The sequence below is a fragment of the Pistacia vera genome, unplaced genomic scaffold (genome assembly GCF_008641045.1).
Source record: "Pistacia vera cultivar Batoury unplaced genomic scaffold, PisVer_v2 Contig25, whole genome shotgun sequence".
In the NCBI taxonomy this organism is placed as follows: Eukaryota; Viridiplantae; Streptophyta; class Magnoliopsida; order Sapindales; family Anacardiaceae; genus Pistacia; species Pistacia vera.
The window spans coordinates 704,347-731,474 of record NW_022196057.1 but is presented as its reverse complement, the minus strand read 5'-3'; the positions used below and the strand labels follow the sequence as shown (position 1 = coordinate 731,474).

The window sequence follows — 27,128 nt, the reverse complement described above, 5'->3', positions numbered from 1 at the left end:
GATAGAGTAAACGACATATTCCTATATGAGATTTAGCAAAATCTCAAGTTGATACCCCCGATGAGTGAGGTTGGTAAGTGAAAATATGGGTTTTGTAGAGAAGGTTATGGGGAGTCCAATACTAGTCTCGGAAGTAATTTTACACTTTAGAATCGACCAAAAATATCGGCTTGGTTGCTACTAACGTGAGCCTCTTTTTGCTAAAATGAGTATGTCTCCTGTCAAAGAAAGCGCCAACACATTTTAGTGTGCTAACGTGCATCTTGCTACAGTAAAAAAACTAAGAATCTGTTAAAATAAAGAATACGACGTTACTTTCAGAGTAGAAATCTGGAATAAATGCAACTAAAAGTATCAACTACAATATCGCTAAACCTCGGGTGGGAATATGTTATTTGCTCTATCCAGATAAACAAAAAAGCCGGCACATAATTACAGATCCCAGGGACGTTCAGTTGGGCTCATTTCCTCGTCTTTTTGTTCAATTTCTTTCCCCATTCAAAAATTCATAATTTTTATATATACAAAACTTATAAAATATTGCTTTATCACTCACCTCAGCCATCATCATCACTCTCTCTTTCTCAAACTACAATCTTCAGACAAGAACAAGAAAACCCATGCCTAGTTTGAGTATTCTGTGCTTAATTTTATTTTTTACACTATTACCACATACAATTCTGTCAAAACTTGAACCTGTGGAAGCTTTACTTAACCGTTTGGAGTCTAAACTCTCATCTTCATCGGTTCAAGAGTCAGCAGCCAAAGCCGTCTTGCAGAGATTGCTTCCCACCCATGTACATAGCTTTGACTTCAAAATTGTCTCCAAGGTGGGAACTTGCTGCCTTTTCTCAAGTGGGTATCATATATTTTTGTTCAATGTTGTGTATTCTGCTTTGGTTTCTGGGAAAAAACATGGGAAAGGGCCTAAAGGCCAACTTTATTACTCCATAGCTCGTGCTTGCTCCTTCTCCTTATATAATTATATCATTTGGATGTGACTAAATTATTGTTATATAATTATACCATCGAGAATTCTGTTTGCGGACATTTGAACTCTCTTATGCGAGAATTGATAGGACTTTGTAAAAAAATTTCTTTTTTTTATTAAGTGCATGCAAAATTTCACGAACTCTTCGTTGACCAGATGCACTCACCCAGCAGTGTATAGTTCTTGCTTAGAAAGGAGTTAGTGTAGCTTTATATCTGTTTCTTAAGTCATAACCATTGTTTGGCCTGTGCATATGTTTTCATTATTGTATATATATGATGTTAATTGTTTCTTACTTACACATATCAGGATGTTTGTGGGGGACAGAGTTGCTTCTTGATAGATAATAACAAGCGATCTATCCAGAATGATCCTAAAATAATGTATGTATAATTTGCTCTTGTTCATAGTATATATGCAATTTGCTCTTGTTCATAGTATATGCGCATAATTCTTTGAGTCTTCAGTCTGCTGTAAGCTTGCTGGAAATGATTAATTAATTCAGTGTGTCCATAGCATGAGATTTTTTTAATTTCATATTCAGACATAAACTGACTTTTATTACTCTTGTATATGAGATTCTTGTAGGTTTATGTGCAAATGTGTCGAATTCAATTATCTCACATGTAAAAATTTCTTAATCTGCAGCACTCAATAAATTTACTCTTTTTCCATCCAGCAATTCAATCAAATAATTCTTAGTACATCCTAAAGGTCTGATAGTAGGTGTGTCTGTGTGTATATCAATGTTTACAATGACATTTATGTTGCAGGTTTTTAAAAATCTTAGTTGTTACACTTATATTTTAGGATTAGAGGGACCACTGGAGTTGAAATCACATCCGGCCTCCATTGGTACATCAAATATTGGTGTGGTGCTCATGTTTCATGGGACAAGACTGGTGGCATTCAGATAGCATCTGTTCCCAGTCCAGGTTCATTGCCACTCGTAAAAGATAAGGGTGTGAGGATTCAACGGCCAGTACCATGGAACTATTACCAAAATGTTGTTACCTCCAGTTGTAAGTACTATGTATTCGTCCCTGTTTTCACTTCTAGATCTTCATTATTGTTTTACTAAATGTGTTCTGTTATCACTGCAGAGCCACTATATGTCTAATCTTGCTACATCAGATATGGAAACTAATATGCAAAATTTGTAGATTAATATAGTGATTCAAATACAATTTTGGTACAGTATATTGCTTTCCATTGTTTCATTATATAACATGCTAATGAAAGAATTGTAACAGGCTCAACTCTGCCTCTAGGTAAATGAAAACTGAATAATGAAAAACCCTAGATGTATTGTGATTTAATGAAGTCCACAAGGTTTCTCATACTACTATTGTGATAATGTAGATGTTATAACATAGATGTGACTCTGGTAATATGCAGATTCATACGTTTGGTGGGATTGGGAGAAATGGGAGAAAGAGATAGACTGGATGGCTCTTCAAGGGATTAACCTGCCCTTGGCATTTACTGGGCAAGAATCCATTTGGCAAAAGGTTTTTATGGTGAGCAATTATTACTGTCATCATAGATCTTGATAAATCCACGAATGTGTAGTGTACTACTATGTTATTTGTTTGATTGGTGTCTTCATATTGCAGAATTTTAACATTAGCAAGGAAGATTTGAATGATTTCTTTGGTGGACCTGCCTTCCTTGCTTGGGCACGTATGGGAAACTTGCATGGGTAGGTAATAATTACTACCTCACCTGTCTACTTAGCATCTGGAAACCAAGGGAAATGTTTAAATGAAGCTATTAGTTCTCTCTTTCACTTTTAATTATCCTTGCTATCAAATTGTATGTTTCCCCCTCATATAGACTTTTTCTTGTGGATAAAACAAGTTTTCTTCCTGTTGGTTGACTTATTAAAACGGAAATAATGAAACAAAAACTTCTGGTCTTATATACTGCATGAATTCCTTGAACTCAACTTTGAGATAAATGGACCAGAAGTCATTTAAATTTGGAGCTATATGAGCTTCTATTTTAGGCTTTAGGTGTTGGTTACTGAGAAATTAAATTATCTTGCTAAGGGTCAAGTAATAACCTGCTTTTGTTTCATTTTTCTTGTCCTGAAATTCCTTCCTCCCCCAATAAGAAATAAGGCAAATTCTTCTTCTATAGATAATGCGCACAATTCATGGTAAGCAAATAAGCTCTTGCAGTTCTTTGCCATCTTCCTGTCTTTTTTGTTTATGGACTGTAACATATTATCATATTGCAGATGGGGTGGGCCTTTATCGCAAAATTGGTTAAATCAACAACTGCTTTTGCAGAAACAGATACTATCTCGGATGCTGGAGCTGGGCATGACTCCTGGTATACTTGAGTTTCCTCATGGAATTGAATTTCGTCATTGACTCTCTGCTTGTTATCTGATGTTTTATACACATTATGCGATATACTATTAGTGTACCTTGTCTACAGAAGTATTGGTTAGACAAACATAATGTGTGTGTTCATGTGTACCTGATGAAGTCTACTGTCTTCTTTTTTTCCAGTTCTGCCATCATTCTCAGGGAACGTTCCAGCAGCCTTAAAGAAGATCTTCCCTTCAGCAAAGATAACCAGACTTGGGGATTGGTATTCCATGTCTCTTTTTTCATAAACATTACTAGTCATACTGTTGTGTTATATCATAAGGGCTTGAGATAAAATATATGTGTATAACATATCGCCTATGGATTCCTAATATGTTGATTAATTTACATCATCTATCATATCTTGCAACAAATCATATCTGGATTGATTGTTTATCACCTTTCTGGTATGTAAACATTTCTCTTTTCATACATCATACACATCAATTGAAGTTTTCAATTTCTTTCTTCCTATTAGGAACACTGTGGATGGTAATCCTAAGTGGTGCTGCACTTACCTTCTTGATCCCACTGATCCATTATTTATCGAAATAGGAGAGGCCTTTATCAGGCTACAAGTCGCAGGTATACATAACTGTTGTAAAACTCTTGAACAAATGATATTACATTTGTTCATGAAACATTTCATTGATTCTTTTCTTCACCTTTTAACTTACCTTTACTGGTTTATATGTTGTTTGAATATATTTCAGAATATGGGGATGTGACAGACATCTACAATTGGTATGGTCGCTCTTATTTTATGTCAATGATACACTTCTTTGCATATGGACTATATAGCTAAAGATATTGCATTGGAATTTATACATTTTGAGCTCTGTCATTTGATACTGAGCTTTACTGTGAAAACAAGAAAACTGATGTCATGACCAGTCTTACCCAGTGAAAGAAATATACACAGTTTACATTATTTTACGTTGTTTAAGTTGTAAGTGAATTGGAGCTAACAAGTAGCAATTGTACTATGGCTTTATTGATGGTAGAATTGATGTTCATCATTGTATTGGAGAATTTAGACATGTAAAAGCTTAAGTTGTTGAGACACACAATCAAATGTGAAAGGCTTAATGACTTGGTGGTTAAGTAGCATTGCTCTCATGTATTCATCTTTTACATGTATGTACTTCATATTAGTGTCAGAAAATCATCTTTTTGCAATGTATTGGCTCATTTTTTCCCCTTCATTTAGTGTGCATAGTATGTTTGATGGCATGAATTAATATAATTTTAATGCAGTGATACATTCAACGAAAATTCTCCACCTACAAATGATCCAAAATTTATTTCATCGCTTGGAGCTGCAGTGTATAAAGCGATGGCCAAGGGTGATAAAGATGCTGTGTGGTTAATGCAAGTATGCACTTAATTTCTTCCTTGTCCCTCCTTTTCTCCTGTTTTTTCTAGGATTTTTTTTCCTTGTAACTTCCATCACTCTTGATGTGTGTATGAAATGAGTGCTTTTTGATAATCACAAGTTCACTGTGTGATATCTGTTATTTGTTTAGTGCCTTTTTCCCTTTGGTACTCCACTGATAATTATTTCTAGTTGATATCTCTTTCATGTGCAGGGTTGGCTCTTCTACTCAGACTCTGCTTTCTGGAAGCCACCCCAAATGAAAGTATGCATGTAAATGGACAAATTGCTTGAATACTGGTTATTTTCGAAGCTTGTTAATCATAGACCTGGTGTTATCTTCAGGCACTTTTACACTCTGTTCCAGTTGGGAAAATGATAGTTCTTGATCTATTTGCTGATGTCAAACCAATATGGAAAACTTCCTCTCAATTTTATGGTACCCCTTATGTCTGGTAATTACCTTCTTTTACCAAATTTTTTGCTTCTTGCATAGTTGATGAGATGTTCAGTCTTTTAATACATTTATCATAAATCATTTGCGAGATTCCTTTTTGTTTGGTTTTCAAAGTTGATTTTTAATTTCATTGGAAAATTTTCATTATTGATCATCGAATATATATCAGGTGTATGTTGCATAATTTTGGGGGAAATATTGAAATGTATGGCATATTGGACGCAATTTCTTCAGGTCCAGTTGATGCTCGTGTCAGTGAAAATTCAACCATGGTATGATGAAGCCTTTGTGTTTGAATATCTTTTTAATTGCTGATTTCCTGTCACTCAAAATAAATAAATAAATTAAAGCATTTTTTTAATTTCATATTCAGACATAAACTGACTTTTATTACTCTTGTATATGAGATTCTTGTAGGTTTATGTGCAAATGTGTCGAATTCAATTATCTCACATGTAAAAATTTCTTAATCTGCAGCACTCAATAAATTTACTCTTTTTCCATCCAGCAATTCAATCAAATAATTCTTAGTACATCCTAAAGATCTGATAGTAGGTGTGTCTGTGTGTATATCAATGTTTACAATGACATTTATGTTGCAGGTTTTTAAAAATCTTAGTTGTTACACTTATATTTTAGGATTAGAGGGACCACTGGAGTTGAAATCACATCCGGCCTCCATTGGTACATCAAATATTGGTGTGGTGCTCATGTTTCATGGGACAAGACTGGTGGCATTCAGATAGCATCTGTTCCCAGTCCAGGTTCATTGCCACTCGTAAAAGATAAGGGTGTGAGGATTCAACGGCCAGTACCATGGAACTATTACCAAAATGTTGTTACCTCCAGTTGTAAGTACTATGTATTCGTCCCTGTTTTCACTTCTAGATCTTCATTATTGTTTTACTAAATGTGTTCTGTTATCACTGCAGAGCCACTATATGTCTAATCTTGCTACATCAGATATGGAAACTAATATGCAAAATTTGTAGATTAATATAGTGATTCAAATACAATTTTGGTACAGTATATTGCTTTCCATTGTTTCATTATATAACATGCTAATGAAAGAATTGTAACAGGCTCAACTCTGCCTCTAGGTAAATGAAAACTGAATAATGAAAAACCCTAGATGTATTGTGATTTAATGAAGTCCACAAGGTTTCTCATACTACTATTGTGATAATGTAGATGTTATAACATAGATGTGACTCTGGTAATATGCAGATTCATACGTTTGGTGGGATTGGGAGAAATGGGAGAAAGAGATAGACTGGATGGCTCTTCAAGGGATTAACCTGCCCTTGGCATTTACTGGGCAAGAATCCATTTGGCAAAAGGTTTTTATGGTGAGCAATTATTACTGTCATCATAGATCTTGATAAATCCACGAATGTGTAGTGTACTACTATGTTATTTGTTTGATTGGTGTCTTCATATTGCAGAATTTTAACATTAGCAAGGAAGATTTGAATGATTTCTTTGGTGGACCTGCCTTCCTTGCTTGGGCACGTATGGGAAACTTGCATGGGTAGGTAATAATTACTACCTCACCTGTCTACTTAGCATCTGGAAACCAAGGGAAATGTTTAAATGAAGCTATTAGTTCTCTCTTTCACTTTTAATTATCCTTGCTATCAAATTGTATGTTTCCCCCTCATATAGACTTTTTCTTGTGGATAAAACAAGTTTTCTTCCTGTTGGTTGACTTATTAAAACGGAAATAATGAAACAAAAACTTCTGGTCTTATATACTGCATGAATTCCTTGAACTCAACTTTGAGATAAATGGACCAGAAGTCATTTAAATTTGGAGCTATATGAGCTTCTATTTTAGGCTTTAGGTGTTGGTTACTGAGAAATTAAATTATCTTGCTAAGGGTCAAGTAATAACCTGCTTTTGTTTCATTTTTCTTGTCCTGAAATTCCTTCCTCCCCCAATAAGAAATAAGGCAAATTCTTCTTCTATAGATAATGCGCACAATTCATGGTAAGCAAATAAGCTCTTGCAGTTCTTTGCCATCTTCCTGTCTTTTTTGTTTATGGACTGTAACATATTATCATATTGCAGATGGGGTGGGCCTTTATCGCAAAATTGGTTAAATCAACAACTGCTTTTGCAGAAACAGATACTATCTCGGATGCTGGAGCTGGGCATGACTCCTGGTATACTTGAGTTTCCTCATGGAATTGAATTTCGTCATTGACTCTCTGCTTGTTATCTGATGTTTTATACACATTATGCGATATACTATTAGTGTACCTTGTCTACAGAAGTATTGGTTAGACAAACATAATGTGTGTGTTCATGTGTACCTGATGAAGTCTACTGTCTTCTTTTTTTCCAGTTCTGCCATCATTCTCAGGGAACGTTCCAGCAGCCTTAAAGAAGATCTTCCCTTCAGCAAAGATAACCAGACTTGGGGATTGGTATTCCATGTCTCTTTTTTCATAAACATTACTAGTCATACTGTTGTGTTATATCATAAGGGCTTGAGATAAAATATATGTGTATAACATATCGCCTATGGATTCCTAATATGTTGATTAATTTACATCATCTATCATATCTTGCAACAAATCATATCTGGATTGATTGTTTATCACCTTTCTGGTATGTAAACATTTCTCTTTTCATACATCATACACATCAATTGAAGTTTTCAATTTCTTTCTTCCTATTAGGAACACTGTGGATGGTAATCCTAAGTGGTGCTGCACTTACCTTCTTGATCCCACTGATCCATTATTTATCGAAATAGGAGAGGCCTTTATCAGGCTACAAGTCGCAGGTATACATAACTGTTGTAAAACTCTTGAACAAATGATATTACATTTGTTCATGAAACATTTCATTGATTCTTTTCTTCACCTTTTAACTTACCTTTACTGGTTTATATGTTGTTTGAATATATTTCAGAATATGGGGATGTGACAGACATCTACAATTGGTATGGTCGCTCTTATTTTATGTCAATGATACACTTCTTTGCATATGGACTATATAGCTAAAGATATTGCATTGGAATTTATACATTTTGAGCTCTGTCATTTGATACTGAGCTTTACTGTGAAAACAAGAAAACTGATGTCATGACCAGTCTTACCCAGTGAAAGAAATATACACAGTTTACATTATTTTACGTTGTTTAAGTTGTAAGTGAATTGGAGCTAACAAGTAGCAATTGTACTATGGCTTTATTGATGGTAGAATTGATGTTCATCATTGTATTGGAGAATTTAGACATGTAAAAGCTTAAGTTGTTGAGACACACAATCAAATGTGAAAGGCTTAATGACTTGGTGGTTAAGTAGCATTGCTCTCATGTATTCATCTTTTACATGTATGTACTTCATATTAGTGTCAGAAAATCATCTTTTTGCAATGTATTGGCTCATTTTTTCCCCTTCATTTAGTGTGCATAGTATGTTTGATGGCATGAATTAATATAATTTTAATGCAGTGATACATTCAACGAAAATTCTCCACCTACAAATGATCCAAAATTTATTTCATCGCTTGGAGCTGCAGTGTATAAAGCGATGGCCAAGGGTGATAAAGATGCTGTGTGGTTAATGCAAGTATGCACTTAATTTCTTCCTTGTCCCTCCTTTTCTCCTGTTTTTTCTAGGATTTTTTTTCCTTGTAACTTCCATCACTCTTGATGTGTGTATGAAATGAGTGCTTTTTGATAATCACAAGTTCACTGTGTGATATCTGTTATTTGTTTAGTGCCTTTTTCCCTTTGGTACTCCACTGATAATTATTTCTAGTTGATATCTCTTTCATGTGCAGGGTTGGCTCTTCTACTCAGACTCTGCTTTCTGGAAGCCACCCCAAATGAAAGTATGCATGTAAATGGACAAATTGCTTGAATACTGGTTATTTTCGAAGCTTGTTAATCATAGACCTGGTGTTATCTTCAGGCACTTTTACACTCTGTTCCAGTTGGGAAAATGATAGTTCTTGATCTATTTGCTGATGTCAAACCAATATGGAAAACTTCCTCTCAATTTTATGGTACCCCTTATGTCTGGTAATTACCTTCTTTTACCAAATTTTTTGCTTCTTGCATAGTTGATGAGATGTTCAGTCTTTTAATACATTTATCATAAATCATTTGCGAGATTCCTTTTTGTTTGGTTTTCAAAGTTGATTTTTAATTTCATTGGAAAATTTTCATTATTGATCATCGAATATATATCAGGTGTATGTTGCATAATTTTGGGGGAAATATTGAAATGTATGGCATATTGGACGCAATTTCTTCAGGTCCAGTTGATGCTCGTGTCAGTGAAAATTCAACCATGGTACGATGAAGCCTTTGTGTTTGAATATCTTTTTAATTGCTGATTTCCTGTCACTCAAAATAAATAAATAAATTAAAGCATGTAATACTTGGATATCTAAAATGCACTATTAAATTTTCGTTCAGGTTAGTATAATGGTATCATTGCAAGAGTGATATAATTGTCAATACTAGATTTTCTCTCTTTTATATATATATCTTTAACTTATTCTACACACTTCATTTATCTTAGAGAACTTCGAGTGTCTTATGTAACAAAGTTCTGTTTTTTGGCACATTAGTTTCTCTTACTCTCAAGGCAGATTTCTTCGTGTTTCTTAGTATTATTGGCATGCAGGTTGGTGTTGGCATGTGCATGGAAGGGATAGAGCAAAACCCGGTTGTTTATGAGTTAATGTCTGAAATGGCTTTCCGCAACAAAAAAGTTAAAGTGCTGGTATTCTAATGTCTAATTAGCGTTCAATGCTTGAAGCAGTCTATATCTACTTCTGTTCTTTTATACGTCCTAAGATGGAATTTAACTTTATGGTTTTGAAGGAATGGCTGAAGACGTATGCCCATAGGCGCTATGGTAAAGCTGTTCATCAAGCGGAGGCAGCTTGGGAAATTCTTTATCGCACAGTTTACAATTGTACAGATGGAATTGCTGTATGTGTTTGAGTAAATTTATTCTCTGTATTTTGATTCCTTTTCTATCTTATTGGAAATAGACCTAGTGTACTAAATGTATCCTTTTGCCTAAATTTTAACCATTTCATTGTTGCAGGACCATAACATTGACTTCATAGTTAAATTTCCAGATTGGAATCCATCATCAGGATCTCACATATCAAAACAAAACCAGATGCCAGTGACCCTCACACTGCCAGGACCTAGAAGATACTTATCCCAAAAAAAAAGCTCTCAATCGCCTCAGGCTCATTTATGGTATTCGACTCAGGAGGTAGTCAATGCTTTACAATTGTTCATTGATGCTGGAAATGACCTAGCTGGTAGTTCCACATATAGGTAATGTCAAACCCAATATGCATGTACCATTTTAAGCCCATAATAATACAGTAAGGTTAATCCTTTCATACTTGCTTATCGTTTTGACAGATATGACTTGGTAGACTTAACACGACAAGTATTGTCAAAGCTAGCAAACAAAGTGTACTCAGATGCTATGGTTGCTTACCGAAAGAAGGATGGCAAAGCTTTTAGTCTTTGTACCCAAAAATTTCTTCAACTCATTAAGGATACTGATGTACTACTTGCTTCCAATGATAACTTTCTACTTGGAACATGGCTTGAAAGTGCAAAAAAGTCGGCTTTAAATCCTAGTGAAACGAAACAGGTCAGAAAGGTTTCTCTTTTTTAATTCAAATCTTTATTCAGGGAACTCTATTCTACATAATTGTCATCCCCTATAGATTATATGCATTCTTTATTTTTCAAACTTGTTTATACAGTAAAGAACCTGCATTTGAGCTATATGCTTCTCTTCCATTATATCTTCAGACAATGGTAATGGTGTATTCATTAACTTGATAGGCTAATATATTGGTTTTTGATAAAGGACCGAGGTCAATCGGATAATCTTACATCATTTGATGTGAACAAGTTTTCGAAGTAATTCACTCATGTATTAGATTGGTATTGGTTGTTGTTTTTTTTTTTTTTTTTTTTTTTTTTTTTTTTTTTTACTTCTCCTTCAGTATGAGTGGAATGCGAGAACACAAGTGACAATGTGGTATGATACCAACAAAACCATGCAGAGCCAGCTTCATGATTATGGTAATGTTACTGCTATAATTTGTATGCTATGATAATTATACACGGTTCTGTCATTTGTGTAATGCAATCTTTCGTTATCCTGGTTAGCAAACAAATTCTGGAGTGGGCTATTAGAAGATTACTATCTTCCCCGAGCTGCAACATATTTCGGTTATTTGTCGAAAAGCTTGAGAGATAATGAAGAATTCAAGTTGGAGGAATGGAGGAAAGAATGGATATCCTTCTCAACCAATTGGCAAGCAGGTACAAATCTTTACCCAGTCAAGGCCAAAGGAGATTCCCTTGCTATTTCTAGATCATTATATGATAAATATTTCGGTCAATACTCAAATGAGCCATGATAAACTAAAGAACTGATTAGGGAGTTTTCATAAAATTGTTTGTAATAATATCACCCTTCCTAAAGTTTATCGTCGGCACAAATATTTTATTTGGATCAAACACAGCTTTAAAAGGAATTAGCAGTGAATGTGGCCTAAATGTACTGGTTTGAGTGCTCTATGACTCCATTAAAGAACTTTGGTTCCATCCCGTTCATTGTAGAAAGGAATTTTCTGGAGGAAAATTATTTACTTTTTATAAACTTTTTTTATTCAAATATCAAATATAATTCTAAAGATATGATTGAATAATACAACTACTTGACTAATCATGGGCTTGTAAAATTTGCATCATGGTCACAGGAATGTTTCTGTCCTTATCAATTGAAGTATCAGATTGTTGATTGAGAAAGACAGACATTTATGGAGATATACTTCATTAAACTGATTAGAAAACCTTTTAAAGGTACAAAGAAGGTTACTTACTTGTTGTATAACAAGATCAATAGAAATCTGAAGCTTCAGGTTTCAATCTCATTCTAACAACAATTAGCATTACGTATGCCTAAAACTTAACTTTCATCCGTGAATTCCAGGACCAGGCACCCATACCCTCTATCTTCAATGATGTAGCAGCTGCACTTTTGAGAATAAATCCATGCTTCCCTTTTCCTCATTTTCTTGCATTTCAAGCCTCATAATGCTTGCTAGCTTTTTTCGCATATGGGTTCATCTCTGGTACCAAACCCATATGGCCCTCAATCGCATTGGTCATATTTTCATCATCAAAATGTGGTCCATCTAGTCATAATATCGCTTCTGGAATGCCAAGCTTTCCACTAAGATACAATTGTGTGGGAATATCACATTTATGAAGCCCTGACACTGCTTCCGTCTGTGTCAAAGTCAACGCTAACAAGGGTTCTAGCAAAAACTTATTACTATCACTATTTCTTTCCTCTTCCTTTATTCTTTCCAGTAGTGTTTTACTTGTGTCTATACCTGAACAAGGCATTTAACCACCAAACATGGCATCAGAGTATGAAATCTTGCAAAAGCAAGAACATAAACCACAAAAACACTCTAAAGATACCTGCAAGGTATCCACCATGAACATAGCCATTGAATCTCTCACTTGTATGTTCACCAGTAAAGAAAACTCTTCCTACTGGGGCCTGACAAAACATACCAAAACACAATATAACCATGTTAGACTAATGAAATTCTTCAGTATGACAAGCATCTGATGTGACCATAATGAAAATCTTTTACAGAAAGGCCCAAGTGAAGAAAGATGTTATCCAGTGTTGTAGAAATATAATGAACCATGTGGATGAAAAATTAAGTTGAGATAAGTTAGATCTTTTACCTTAATACTATTAACAACTTGGTTATTGGAGATGATGGGATAGTTACTGTAGCTACCACGTTGGAATCTGTTGTTCCACCAGCGGGGCACGAGTATATCAATGGCATTAGGTATGTTGGGTCCAAACATGTCTCTCAGTACCCCCATGGCCTCCTTCAATGTGTCTTCATCTGATTGAGCTTCCACACGTTTTGACTCCCCATTGGTCAAAGTTACAACAAGGATATTGGAACCAGGGTATGCATTCTCCATGTGCTGATGACATAGTAACAGATCAGTAGCCAGATTGGAGAAATATGACAGATAATTAAAAAGAAATGGACGTTCCTATTTTAAAAGATATCATGATTATATATCTAATATTATTTATTTGTCATAATGCATGTAGCGAATCCACATTGATAAAATAAAAAATTGAAAATAATAGACAGGAGGATCCTACATTGCCTCTACAAGAAGCCACATTTGATAATTAAGATATAATTAATTATCCCCTAATCAAGCAGAAAAAATTGTTTAAGTTTTGGGTTTGAAAATTGAATATAATTTATGCTATAGTGCGGCTAGTATTGCCAGCTCTAAGATAGTGACAGAAACATTAGATAGATTATGAAAAAGAGTAACCATTTAAACTAATAATGCAATGCAATAGATTCTAATTGTGGTTATCCCAACAAGTAACGCAATTTTAATATTTTTCTAATACTTTTTATCACAGTTAAGACCTAATTGAGAGAAAAGCAGTGTTACACAAAAAGTCAACATCGTAATGAGCATAAACTATATGAGTAACAACTCATTGGGTAATCTGGCCGCATCCAATAAAAAAAAAAAAATTCATGCATTAAACGTATCATACCATTCGTACATTTATTCAATCAATTTTCATTATATCAATGTAAATGTATCCTCATGTATATGTTTAATTTGCTAATTTACAAAATATCTCAATTATGTCACACCAATCTAATTAAAAATGCAGCCAATATGATTACACTATAGTACAAGATATAAGACAAGAATATGAAATATGTGACATCACATTTTGACATAAATCTAAAAAGAAAACATGGTGAACATTAACATCAAAACACCTCACAGGAAATTGACATATGTTAGAAATTATTAGAATTCTATTTGAGGGTCCTATAATAATTGATGTGTGAAAAATGACATCCGTGGGCAATTATTAAACGTTTTACTTGGAGATCTTTTAATAATTTAGGAGTGAAAACAAAGATCCCAATGATGTCAAAGCTCCAAAACAAGAAAGAAGAAATTATATATATGTTATGATTCAATTTATATTTGCAAGGAAGAAAAAAGGCAACCCCATAATTAAAACATGAAACCGACCTGCCAAAACGTGTAGTAGCCTCTCCTCTCGTGGGCATAGATGAAGAACTCTTTTTCAGGGCAACATGGCCAGAACTTATAAGGAAACTTTAGGAAGATCTTTGTGTACACCATCACATCACACTTCTCTATAGCCTCCATTTTCCACCTCTGTTTCATAATTTTTTTTTCATATGTTAATATTTCTACTCAGCAAAGTATTATAAGTATTATAATCACATACCAATCCACGTGATCATATTTAATGAAATTTTTGCAACACCATAACCAACGATTAGCAACAAAAACCAATGAAAGTGTACAGCTTAAGCCATAGATTTTGCATCTCTTAACATACAAACAAATGTACCCAGGTGACAATATTAAATTCAATCGTTTGTCACTTCTAATAAACAAACAAAAACCAACAATAGCCTAGTTCCATTATTTTCCAAGAAAATATGATATAGAACCAGCTGTCACAATATAGAAAATGCAAAAATTCTGCCCACTTTACACGGTACCAACCCCAAAAAATTATCAGCCAAAAAAGAGCATCCAATCCGTGACCCGGTGGATTGCAAATCCTGTGGATCGTGCAATTACTCAACCCATTGTTTTAGCTTATATAAAGACAAAGACAAACTCGAAAATTTATGCTTTGCGTCATCCAGCAGTAGACTCCCTTTTTAAAAAAGTCAAACTTCTTTAATTTGATGTATTAAATATTTGTGGGTCACACTGTACCAATCAAGACATCAACTGGGCAACCCTCTAGCCTTAGACCTTAGTATTGTCTCTTTTTTTTTTTAAATTAAAAAAAGGTAAATAATGTAGGTACCTAGAAAGGTCAAGATCCTCCATTTAATGCAAATAAATAAGCCTGATTCTGACTAACATTTAATATTATAGATGATCACAATTTCAAGGGAATCACAGCTAATTAACAATAATAATATAAGAATCTTGAGAAATTGTAAGCCATATAAAATATTATAAGATAGAGGAGACGTACGGGCAAGGAAGGCTTAAAGGAAATGAGATCACTCTGTAAAACTCCAATACTAACAGACAAAATCACGTAATTAGCTTCGTAAACGCAACCATCCTCTGTTTTTACTGTTACGCCGCTTCTCGAGTACTGTAATTCCCGAACAACCTGCCACAAATTCATGCACAAAATCTTCTTCGTTTAGATAATGTGTGAAAGAGAAGATAAATAAATAAGATAAAAAATTTAAAACTTATTAATTAAAATTAGAATAAATGGTAAAATTTAACTCTCTAAACTACTTCTTTAATTTATATATAAAAGATAAAGAATCGATCCCTTATTTTTATAAATAAATTATTTATAATAAAAAACTTGAATGGTTTAAAAAGTCTTTTAAACATGCTCGTCCAATATTAGTAGTAACATCATCTCCATCTCAATCCTTAGTCCTCATAAAATGTTTAAAAGAACCCCTACAGTTTGAACAGTCAAAGCAAGGAAATGTGTGCAATGTATAGTTCAGAGGTAAAACTGTGAAAGATTGAAAATTGATAGGAGAGAATCTGTGCGGAGTTAGAGGAACATAGAGCCCATGACCCATTTATGATAGGCTACTAAAAATGTGTGAGAACTGAGAATTATCAATTAAAAGGAAACATCAATTGATTTCTTCTCTGATTTTTTTTAACAAAATGGAGTAGTGAACTTTATTGCAACAACTACCTATTAAATGGAGAAAATGACAAGACTGTGGATTTGCATGTTCTTATCTGAGTTGATATGGCATCTCACATTCTCACTCACCTCATAAGTATTGTTCTTTGGTCACCATGAACAGTATTCAAGCTAGTGCAAACTAGAAACTCGGGACCCTACAATTTCGTTCAACAGTAAAAATGGCTTTTGGTTCAAGGATGATGAATGATTGAAATCAAAAAATGTAGATAGCCAAATTGTGAAACCCCACCTGGGGTCCTCTTCTGAAAACACCTTTCATTGCTTAGCATCATTAAAATTAGGCAAAAGTATAAAATGTATAAGAGGTTTGACTATTTAGTTTCTTATCATTTATAATCATTAAACCGAAGAAAAGATTTAGACAGCGGAGCAAATTAAAGCTCTAAAAACTAGAAAAATAAACGTTAACTAATCCTAATATGAAACCAAGATAGAAAGAGTCTGCCTCTATAGAAACAAAAACAATAACGAAAATAAAAACCTAGAAAACAGTAGTTGACCCCATCAAATATATTACAATTATAATAAATAAAGGTTAAAAGTGCTTTGAGAAAAACGTCATTATCTACAAACTCCCAAAAGTGGGTCAATCAATCTCAACAACGAAAAAACAGTGTAAGCTTACAAAACAGAGTTTAAGATAATTTTTTTTTCAAACTTTCTGTTTTTTTTCTTTTTTTCTTTTTTTTTCTCTCTCAAATCTCAAATGACTCTGTACCTTTGTATTCATCCTATGATTGGGTGATAATTTAACATAACAGACAAATGATTTGGGAGAAAAACAAATGACCAAACAACAAGAAGAGCTAAAAAACATAACCAAAGATTCACCTTATTGAGCTTGAGACGACCGTCCAAGATTTTACCATCTGAAGTAAATAGAAATTCTTCTGCCATTTTGTATAGCAAATAACCATACCCTCTTTCATCCGCTACCAAAAACTCCCTCTCCCCAAAATCTACATAAGTTGATATTGGCTCCACTTCTGTACCCAAAAAACCAATTAAATCACCAAAATAATATATATAGATATTTTCTCTTTTCCCAGAGACCAAACACAACAAAAATGAGCTTTAAAACTAACCAGCCATCTCAAAATCGTGTAGAATGAAGTCAATGGCAAGCTCTATCGGCGTCTTGGGAGAACTACAGAACCCATCAAGACAATACAATTAAAAAATGAATTTAATTAATATATAAAATAAAAAAATAAAAAATGAACTTAAAGAAACTCACGATGGCGGCTCTGCGGTGGCTTTGATGACGTCATTCACATTGTTCTCTAAACTCTTCAGCTTCTGAATCGCTGAGTCCACCGCTTTCTTGTAAGAGTCCGCCGCAACTCCACTCGGAATTATTTTCCCACTAGAAGAAGCAAAATAATAAAATTAACTATTTAATTATTTTAAAAACGGATAAAATCATTTTGAAAAGATACATGATGTAACAACGACAAAAAGATAAAGATGTCCCTGATTTTGATACAGATATGACTCGTTAACAACGCAACGCGACAGAAACAACAACGGCGTCGTTTTAAAGAACATCATATCATTGACGCTCTTGAACTTGAATTCAATTAAAATATATACCTTCGATCGTAGATATTATATCGGGCATTGCTATAATCTGAGAGGCAAGTTCGGAGCCCCGATTGCGCGGCGAGTTCCCAGACCGGGTTAGACTCTTTTCCGCCGACCCCGGCGATCCAACCCGCCCCGAGCTCCACCGACACTCCTCCAAAATTCTCGTTCCGGACACGCCCGCCAATCCTGTCGGACGCTTCTAGAATTACTATATCCTCTATTCCGTTTTCCGCTAACGTTTTGGCCGCCGAAATGCCTGCCCAAACACAAGCGCCGTTAAAAAAAAAAAACTCGACACGGCCCCCAAATAAACACAACACACACGAATGAAAGGAATGAGAATGTACCGGAGATGCCGGCGCCGATGATGATGACGGAGGAGCGAGTTGAGGAATCCATTGGCGAGCGTGAGGCTCAGTTGTTAAGTCGTGTGAGTTTTGTGAACTGTATTGACGAGAGAGCCAGAAGTAGCGGGAGTCGGTTTATATAGGCGTTTGTTTATTTTAACGGCTATTCATACGTCCTTCAATAATACCATAATTATATTTCCACCCCACGATTTTCAGTTTAAGTGCCGAAACTGAAGCACCTGTTGTGGGTGTATCTACAACACTTTTAGAAAATCTGTGGTTTTATAAAATTCTAGGGGTTTTATGTAATTATTGTTTTTTAATTCTGTTATGATTGACGCGTGAGTCTGAAGAAAAGAAGAAGGGTAGAATGGTCATTTGACGAGGGTAATTTAGGAGTTTCAGTCGGATACGGCAAGCTACAGGGTTACCGAATTTGATCTGTGGTGGTCCTGATGTGTGTTTCAAGTGGAAATTTTTATTAAAATAGAATTTTTATTAAAATAGAATTTTGATTAATTTAATTTACTTAAATTTTGAGTCAAATTGCCTCATGTTTACTCTTTTATCTTTATTCCAAAACCGCTCCTTGCACCAAAGGATATCTATAATCCATCTTTTTCTTTTTTTTGTAAAATATTGTCAACAAATATACAATCCCACTTCTTTAAACAACATTAAAAATGGTGTACAACGATAATGTATATTTCATTTTCAGATGAGATTAGCACAACTAGGTACCCTGGGTTTGGTTCCGGTTCCTACCCAGAACCAATCATCAATGGGTAGGTTCTGGTTCTAAATTTTTGGAACCATTACTGTGCGGTTCCGGTTCCTATAGTTAGGAACCGAAACCGGAACCAGGAACCAAGAACCGAGACTAATATAAAATAAAATTAAAGATTATGGGGGTTAATAAAAACTTTTGTAGAAAAAGTAATGTGAATACATTTATATTTATATTTATATTTCATAACATTTAAAGTAAGTTGATTTGACTTTTGAGAATCTACCTTTACAAAGTAATGGAGTTTGTAATTTTGAATTTATAATTTGTAATTTTATTTTTATTAACAAGTGTCAGGTGGGAGGGTATTTGTAAGTTTTTAAGGGTTTTTTTGCCATTTTAAAAACTTTTGGGGGGTCCTGGTAATTTACAAGGTACCCAGAACCAGAACTGTTGTACAGGTTTGATTCTGGGTACCTAGAAACCGGAACCGCGGTTATTCTGGTTCTAAATTTCAAGAAACTGTCAGTTCCGGTTCTGGTTCCTTAAAAAGTGCAAGGTACCCGGAACCGAACACCCCTAAGATAACAACCGTTGTCACAAACCCTTAATTAAATCATGATGTTTAGATGAGAAATCAAATTGGACCGTATGTCTATCCATCTTATTCCAATTCGTCCTACCCATCTGAACTAATCAGGGATAGTCGGATAGATACTTATGGAAGTATTTGTTGGTGTCTTTTCGTCTTTACTCAATTGAATTGGATTAGAGAGTGGAAAGGGAGAAGAGGTGAGAGAATGGGTATGCAAGTGCCAGGAAACTACTAGGTCGGCAGTAAAAGCAAGAGATGCTTTTCACATTGCTCAAATTCATCAATAGGGTGTGATTGAGCATAATTTAGTAATTAATTAGAATTAGTAATAACGAAACTTTAGAAGATTAATGGAACCATCATCATTATTATAGTATATGTTACTACATATAACTAAGATCCATTGCTAAACTTATTGTTAGCCCATTAGGGGATAAGTGATAAAATGACCCTACTGATCAATTTCGAATATAATATAACATAATTTATTACGGTACTCAATTGTCATATTCATGAGATTTGACTCTGATCGATGAAAAAGTTCTAATGTATCTCGAAGACACCAATTCAATGGTGTCCAGGCCAGTAACACAGGCAACATAACCATACCTCGATTAATCATTGGAGAGACTAGCACAACAACTTATCCTTACTAATCATGAATATTTAGATAAAAAAATCAAACTTGAGACTGTATATATATCACATTATCTCTAATCACTCTAATCATTTGAACTATCTATGGATGACACCAACTCAATATGTAAGTACTATTACATATTGATTATAGGTTGAAGATTCTTGTTTTAGTGGCAATCTTTTTTTTTTTTTTTTTTTTAAAGTCAAAAATTTTAATCACTTTAGTTTTATTTTATTAAATTTAGTTAAATTAAACAGTTAAAAGTTGTTCCTATATTTCTTATATTTTACGCTAAGATAAGTTTGACTAAAATAAAAAACATAACACAACTAATTTACCGGGCAAGATTAATGAGTGAGTCGGTTTGAAATATGGCCTTACTCCCACCAAGTGCGGGCAAAACTTAAACCGGTTTTGGTACATAATTGGACCGACCTGGAACTGTACCCACTACAAAGCAAAAGGGCAAATTAGTCCTTTTAAAGGGGTAATTTAGGAACTTCAAGCATGAAAAATAGAAGGTCAAAGTTGCAAATATACAATTGGCAATTTGGCAATATAATTTTGGATAAAGACTTATGAGCGTTGTGTGTCTCCTCGGGATATGGCGGAAATTAATGTCCACACGTGACGAATTTATTACACACGTGTGAATGATATTTATTTCATATTTATTTTTTTTATTTCTTTTTCGGGTTATACGACGGCTGGCTAGTTACATGCGAGTTGTCAGTTGAGCAGTGACAGCGAAATCCTGGTCAAAGATTGTCAACTTTGATTGAGTGGTATAGTCAACGGTCAAAATTACAATGAAATTGGAAGGAATTGTACTAGGCCTGTTATTTCCACATTGGCAACAGCCTGTAATATTTGAAATATCCCATGATGCTAGGATTGTTCGATATCATAATGGGTCGGGTTTAGAACGATCCGAGTTCACAACTCTTGCAAGTTGATATTCGATAAGTAAGATTTGAATTTTGGTTTAGATCCAACTTGGGTCGGGACTAGGACAGTCCGAGTTTACAAGTTACACATAATAGTAAACTATCCTCCCAAGTGATATATAATATAAAAAATGATAGAGCTACAAAAAATTACATATTAAATCCATGTACCGAATGATATAGTAAAATCTTGATCGTTGATTAATATTAACTTATAATAAATCAACGGTCAGGATTGCATCACGTTATTCAGTGCATAAATTTGGTACGTATCCTTCGGTAACTGTAACATTACTCATATAATAAGGGAAATACAAACGTTACACAATATAATACGTCAGTTTATATTCTATTTAAAATGTGTAACATTACAACTTGTGAGTTCGATACTATTTATTTCCGTTTATATGATAAAAACCCTTTAGAATATTACTCTAGTTCACATTTTGGGATTAGTGGATGCTTATCATAAGTTTGGCTTAAGTTGATATTCATGTGTCTTTATCATCATATTGATTTTGCTCACCATGGATAAATAGCATGATTTGAAATATTATCCCTAGAAAAGTGGAAATATATGTACACATCAATTTGGGTTAATAACGTTGACACCCCTTAAGGTTTATGTATATAACAAATCACGTAAAAAAGATGGTTAGGGTATGTTATGCCTAAAATATATGCTGAAATTACCTTCACAAATCAAGACCCAACAGACTTCTTCACCAATCAGCTCTCAACATGCATCTCCACCAACCAGGATTCAACACGCGCGTGAAGACAAACAATGTTAGTTGTCTGATCTTTAACCAACTCAGAAGGATATTTTGTGCAGCCATCTGCTGAAATCTCATTTAATTTAAGGATATGGATGAAAGCTCTCAACGAATTAGAGGAACGGAAGATTTTTACCAAATCAAGGCAACTTATAAAAGCACTAATTACCTTGAGCTAAAAAGACTATAAATAGTAGGGGTGTTCGGTTCCGGGTACCCTACACTTTTTGAAGGAACCGGAACCAACGGTTCCTTGAAATTTGGAACCAGAACCGGAACTGACGGTTCCGATTCCTAGGTACCCAGAACCAGAACTTGTAACAAACGGTTCTGGTTCCGGTTCTGGGTACCCTGTAAAATTCATGACCCCCCAAAAGTTTTTAAAATGGCAAAAAAACCTTTAAAAACTTACAAATACCCCCCACATGGCACTTGTTAACAACAATAAAATTACAAATTATAAATTCAAAATTACAAACTCCATTACTTTGTAAAGGTAGATTCTCAAAAGTCAAACCAACTTACTTTAAATGTTATGAAATATAAATATAAATGTATTCACATTACTTTTTCTACAAAAGTTTATATTAACTCCCCTAATCTTTAATTTTATTTTATATTAGTCTCGGTTCCTGGTTCCTGGTTGCGGTTCTGGTTCCTAACTATAGGAACCGGAACTGGAACCGCACAGTAACGGTTCCAAAAATTTGGAACCGGAACCTACCCATTGACGACTGGTTCTGGGTAGGAACCGGAACCAAACTCAGGGTACCCGCCGGTTCCGGTTCCAACCGGTTCTTTTGAACACCCCTAATAAATAGCAGCTTCATTCCTCACAGCGAGATCGATTATCGAATTCACACAAGCAAAGACACACTACTAGAAAGAGACTAGCTTATCATTCTCTTATAATACTTCAAACACTTGTAATCACAAGAGATCACACTCATTGTAATCTTCATTAGCGATCACAAAAGAAACCATAATACAAAAACAGTGGACGTAAGACTTGATCACAACATCCGAACCACTCTAGAACTCTCTCTTGTCAACTAATTATTTACGTACTAACTAACAAGCATCATCACTGCACCATAAACACATCTCACAATCACCTCATGTGTAACTTCTTAGCACTTTGAATGTACGAAATTGTTGGTGTCAAAATCACGCATCAACAGAGTAACATATACTCCCCAGACGGAAGCATTTGTTACAATTAAGTAAATAGAATATGGGTAAAAGTGTAATTTCAAAAGGAAAAAAAAAATTAAAAGAAAAAATTGAGAATGTTAAACAGATGACGAATACATATGGATTGGCGAGTGGGAAATCAAATGGTAGCGGTGGTGGTGTGATGGTGTCTTTGCTTGCCGAAGGAGGATGGTGGTGAAAGTGAAGTGACTATGTCGATTGTCGGTTAATACATAAGGACAAAATGGACTTTACATAGTAAAACGACACTATTAAGTTAAAACTACCCTAACAACTATTAACTTCTAGGGTCTATATGTTATTCTTGCCATCTTTTATATACGTTATGTTATAAACCGAAACCCCAGGGAGAGTCAGTGTTATTAACCTTATCAATTCTCATTTCATTTGTCATCAGTGCAATAGTGCTTATAATTCAACAATAACAAATGCATACCTTCATAAATCTTGATATATACCCACTAGCCACCTTTATATATATCATAGGATAAATAATATATAATTAAATTAGACCATAACTTATAATCAAAATTTGATTATAAAAGGAATAAACCATTAATATAATAATGTTTAAAAATTTTAATTAGTTGGTAATTAAAGAAATTTGGTTCAATTTTTTGTTTCACAAAAGCTAAAAAGATTTGGATGGCCGCCGGAAACGTGATTTATTATTAGCAAAACGTGCCTAACACGTGGCAGTCATTTAGATTTTGGACAAAGATAAGGTTTAGTCTTTAAGATCCGCCATGAATCCTGGGACTAGATGACTCACCCACCACTCTTGAAGTGACACGTAAGGCGGTTTTGTCAATCAGATTTTGTCAACACAAAAACTTTTTGAGAAATTATCATCTTTATTTAGGATACGATATATGAAAAGGGCGTGCTTTTAGAAAATCATTTTTTCATAGTCGACAATAAAAAAAAAAAAAATCAAATCATTCCGACGTTTCTCTAATTAGTTCACGACACGACAAAACTAATAAACCTCAAGCTAATGACTGACGGACGTATAGATTTACTCCCTCTCAAGTGTGATATTGGGATGCCATACGAATCAACCCGTTGTGTTGATAATCTAGGCTCGTGACAAAGTTTTATCTAAGTATATGCATTATTTTCAAATATTATAAAGAATTAAATTAAAGGGTAAAATTCTTTTCCTATTAATAAAATTATCTTGTCATATAAAAATTTATCCTGTTAAATAAAAATAATAAATAAATAATGGATGCAGGGCTGATATTCACTTGGAGATAAAGTGATAAAGGAAGGAGAGAGGGATATTATACCTAGAATAGAATTTGAATTTGGTAACCGATCAAATTTTTGTTTTTGTTTTGGTTTGTGTGTTCTTTATCCATTTTCAACGACAAAAAATAGACAGAAAAAAGCTGCTGATTAATTTCTGAACTGATCATCTCATTTTGTTTTCTTTTGTTTTGTGGGTTTGTGAATTGTGATTCAGGCTAAGTCTATTTTATTATTATGTATTTGTTTCAAATCGCTAATTTGATAGGGTTAATATTGTATACGTGATTAGAATCACTTCTCAATTAACCTAGTTTTTAAGAGTGAGTTATACCCAAAGCTTATTTATTCAAAGCCCATTTATCAATCATAAGTTGATATTTGGAAAATTTTATGTTTCAACGTGAATTGTGATTGTTAAGTTTAAGTGTTATCAATGTACTTGTCATCACATTGCTTCATACCTTAAATCAATTCAAGGTTACGAGAGAATGAGAGAATACAAAGTATTTGATATAAGTGTTATTAAACACCATGAGTAGAGTGTCTTAGAAACTGTGATTGTTTCAATTCTAAGTATTGGGGTGAGCGTGAATAGAAACTAAGATTGTTTCTACTCCGTTTATTATGTACCGGAGTTATGGTGTTGTGTACTTTTGTATATCATGTTCATCAAACTATAGTATATTTCTCTCATCTGTGGATGAAGCGGGTTATGATAAACTATGCAAATATCATGTTTCTTTGTGTGGTGTGATTTCATTCCTATATTATTAATCTCGAATGAATGCTTTCTGCTACGCGATCTCCACGTAGAGTTAATGTGATCATGTTTAACCTAACTATATAAAATGCAAACATAACTTTAACAAAAACAGACAATATATACGGAAATGAAAAGATATTTTCACAAACAAACACCAATTATACCCCAACAATGAACAAACAAGAGGGAACAACATGGTTTTATATTTATGCTACTTAACATGACATTGGACCAACCTTACTATAAATGATGTTTCTCTTGTCCATACTAATTTACCATACCCTAAATTTGAAATGTTTTTAAATTTAATTTTACGGGCTCTTATGATTTTTTTTTAAAATGGGTTTAATTTGGAAGGTATGTTTATTCAATTAAACCATCTTATCATATCACGTCAAACTTAATATGATATCAGAATAGTCAAAAGTATGATATTTGAAGTCTCGCGTATCATTTATTATTTTATTCTTAATTAATAAGTCACCTCAATCTCACATATTATTAGACTTAGATATCAAAGTGAAGTGATAATTCAAGATATCTTTAATATATATCAAACTTTTTGAGTAGCTAAGTATGAATGGTGCTATATTCCTGCAAACCCATGTCTCGAATATGTTGTACTTGCTCCAATTGGTGGATATATATATCAAGATATTTTTTAATATGTATCAAACTTTTTGAATAGCTAAGTATGAATGGTGTTATATTCCTACAAAACCACGTCCAGAATATGTTGTACTTGCTCAAATTGGTGGATATATATATATCAAGATATCTTTAATATATATCAAACTTTTTGAATAGCTAAGTATGAATGGTGCTATATTCTTGCAAACCCATGTCCAATATATGTTGTACTTGCTCAAATTGGGTGGATAATATATATAGATATATATAATATCAAGATATTTAATATATATCAAAATTTTTGAATAGCTAAGTATGAATGGTGCTATTCTTGCAAACCCATGTCCAAAATATGTTGTACTTGCTCAAATTGGTGGATATATATAAATATCAAGATATCTTTAATATATATCAAACTTTTTGAATAGCTAAGTATGAATGGTGCTATATTCTACCAAAACCCATGTCCAGAATATGTGTACTTGCTCAAATTGGTGGATATATATTATATATATAATATATTATACGAGTTAACTTGTGCGACCTCAATTAATCCCTAAGGCTTGAAGTTGACGATCAAGTAAAACTCTTAGTGGTCAATCCTATTAACGCCTATGAAGACCGAACTCAGGAGCTCATTGAACTCCTTTACCCTTTTATCCAAGCCACCCTGTGGTGGTTCAAATTGGTGGAATAGCCCAACAATCACCCATGGAAATGCTTACACAACTTGAAGTTTGCATACGCAAAGAACTAGTAAAATAGAATAAATGGTGTGAGGTGGAGGTGAAGTTGCTTTCCAACTACACCCAAAAAAATAAAGATTCTAGAGGTCATTCATCACCTTATATTATATGTCTTCAATGGGAAACTAAGAAGTTATAGGTCTTGTTGTTCTAAATGGTACATTATTCTCTTCCACTTCTAGCAGCTAAAAGCATAGTGCCTTTTACTAGCAGCATTTTACATATACTATCAAATGCTAAATACCGCCACGATGGGTTCAAAAGAGGGCATTATTGAGGGAACTTGGAATGGAAAAAGAGCATAATTAAAGAGGGATATGAATAACTTTCCAAGTTGCCAGGAAGTGGAATGTTTGAAAGAGATATGTACTAATTTTTATTGGAAACTAGCTTATACTTCAAAGGTTTAAAGCAATAGTGGCGATAGTGGATGTGGAAAAGAGACAATTCTATGCGTGATGTGGGGGGCGGTGGCGGTGGGGGTGGGGGATAAATCCGTTGGTTCTATGAATACCCTCGAATAATTATACAATAAATCTGTCGATCGAAACTAATACAAACCCTTATTTAAAAGTAAATACAGAATATATTCAAACGATGAGACACGGTTAAACTAAAAGATAAAATCCCAGTTGGTATTATTCTCTTTTTTTATGATTAATGAGATAGTTGGATCTATTAAATCAATCTAATAAATTCACGTTGTAATTAATGCTTCTAAGAATAGGGGTTTCCATTCCATTCTTGTATTATAGTTTTATTTTGGTACGCAAAAAGACTTAGTGAAGTAGTCTAATACAATTTGTTTTCATTAAGTAGAAATTGTTGGTATAATGATTAAAAGCCGCAAATACT

General features: G+C 33.9%; 2 protein-coding genes across 2 annotated transcripts; one reads left to right on the top strand and one right to left on the bottom strand.

Annotated features, from left to right (window-relative positions):
* Positions 1-464: 464 nt before the first annotated feature.
* LOC116132225 (alpha-N-acetylglucosaminidase-like) lies at positions 465-11,843 on the top strand. The gene is made up of 31 exons (XM_031417876.1): positions 465-830; positions 1,301-1,374; positions 1,802-2,013; positions 2,390-2,511; positions 2,608-2,693; positions 3,234-3,328; positions 3,511-3,592; positions 3,848-3,954; positions 4,083-4,113; positions 4,627-4,744; positions 4,959-5,009; positions 5,090-5,199; positions 5,371-5,473; positions 5,619-5,656; positions 5,841-6,052; positions 6,429-6,550; positions 6,647-6,732; positions 7,273-7,367; positions 7,550-7,631; positions 7,887-7,993; positions 8,122-8,152; positions 8,666-8,783; positions 8,998-9,048; positions 9,129-9,238; positions 9,410-9,512; positions 9,849-9,947; positions 10,049-10,159; positions 10,278-10,519; positions 10,610-10,847; positions 11,209-11,287; positions 11,375-11,843. The coding sequence occupies exons 1-31, from the start codon at positions 621-623 to the stop codon at positions 11,626-11,628; spliced, it is 3,579 nt and encodes a 1,192-aa protein (XP_031273736.1). The 5' UTR covers positions 465-620; the 3' UTR covers positions 11,629-11,843.
* Positions 11,844-12,336: 493 nt separating this feature from the next.
* Positions 12,337-18,117, bottom strand: LOC116132187 (polyamine oxidase 1). Its single transcript, XM_031417846.1, has 10 exons — positions 17,978-18,117; positions 17,637-17,886; positions 17,281-17,409; positions 17,129-17,190; positions 16,875-17,029; positions 15,327-15,470; positions 14,333-14,482; positions 12,977-13,231; positions 12,701-12,782; positions 12,337-12,609 (listed from the first exon to the last, which is right to left on the bottom strand). Exons 1-10 carry the CDS (start codon positions 18,027-18,029, stop codon positions 12,413-12,415), a joined length of 1,476 nt encoding a protein of 491 aa, XP_031273706.1. The 5' UTR covers positions 18,030-18,117; the 3' UTR covers positions 12,337-12,412.
* Positions 18,118-27,128: the final 9,011 nt, after the last annotated feature.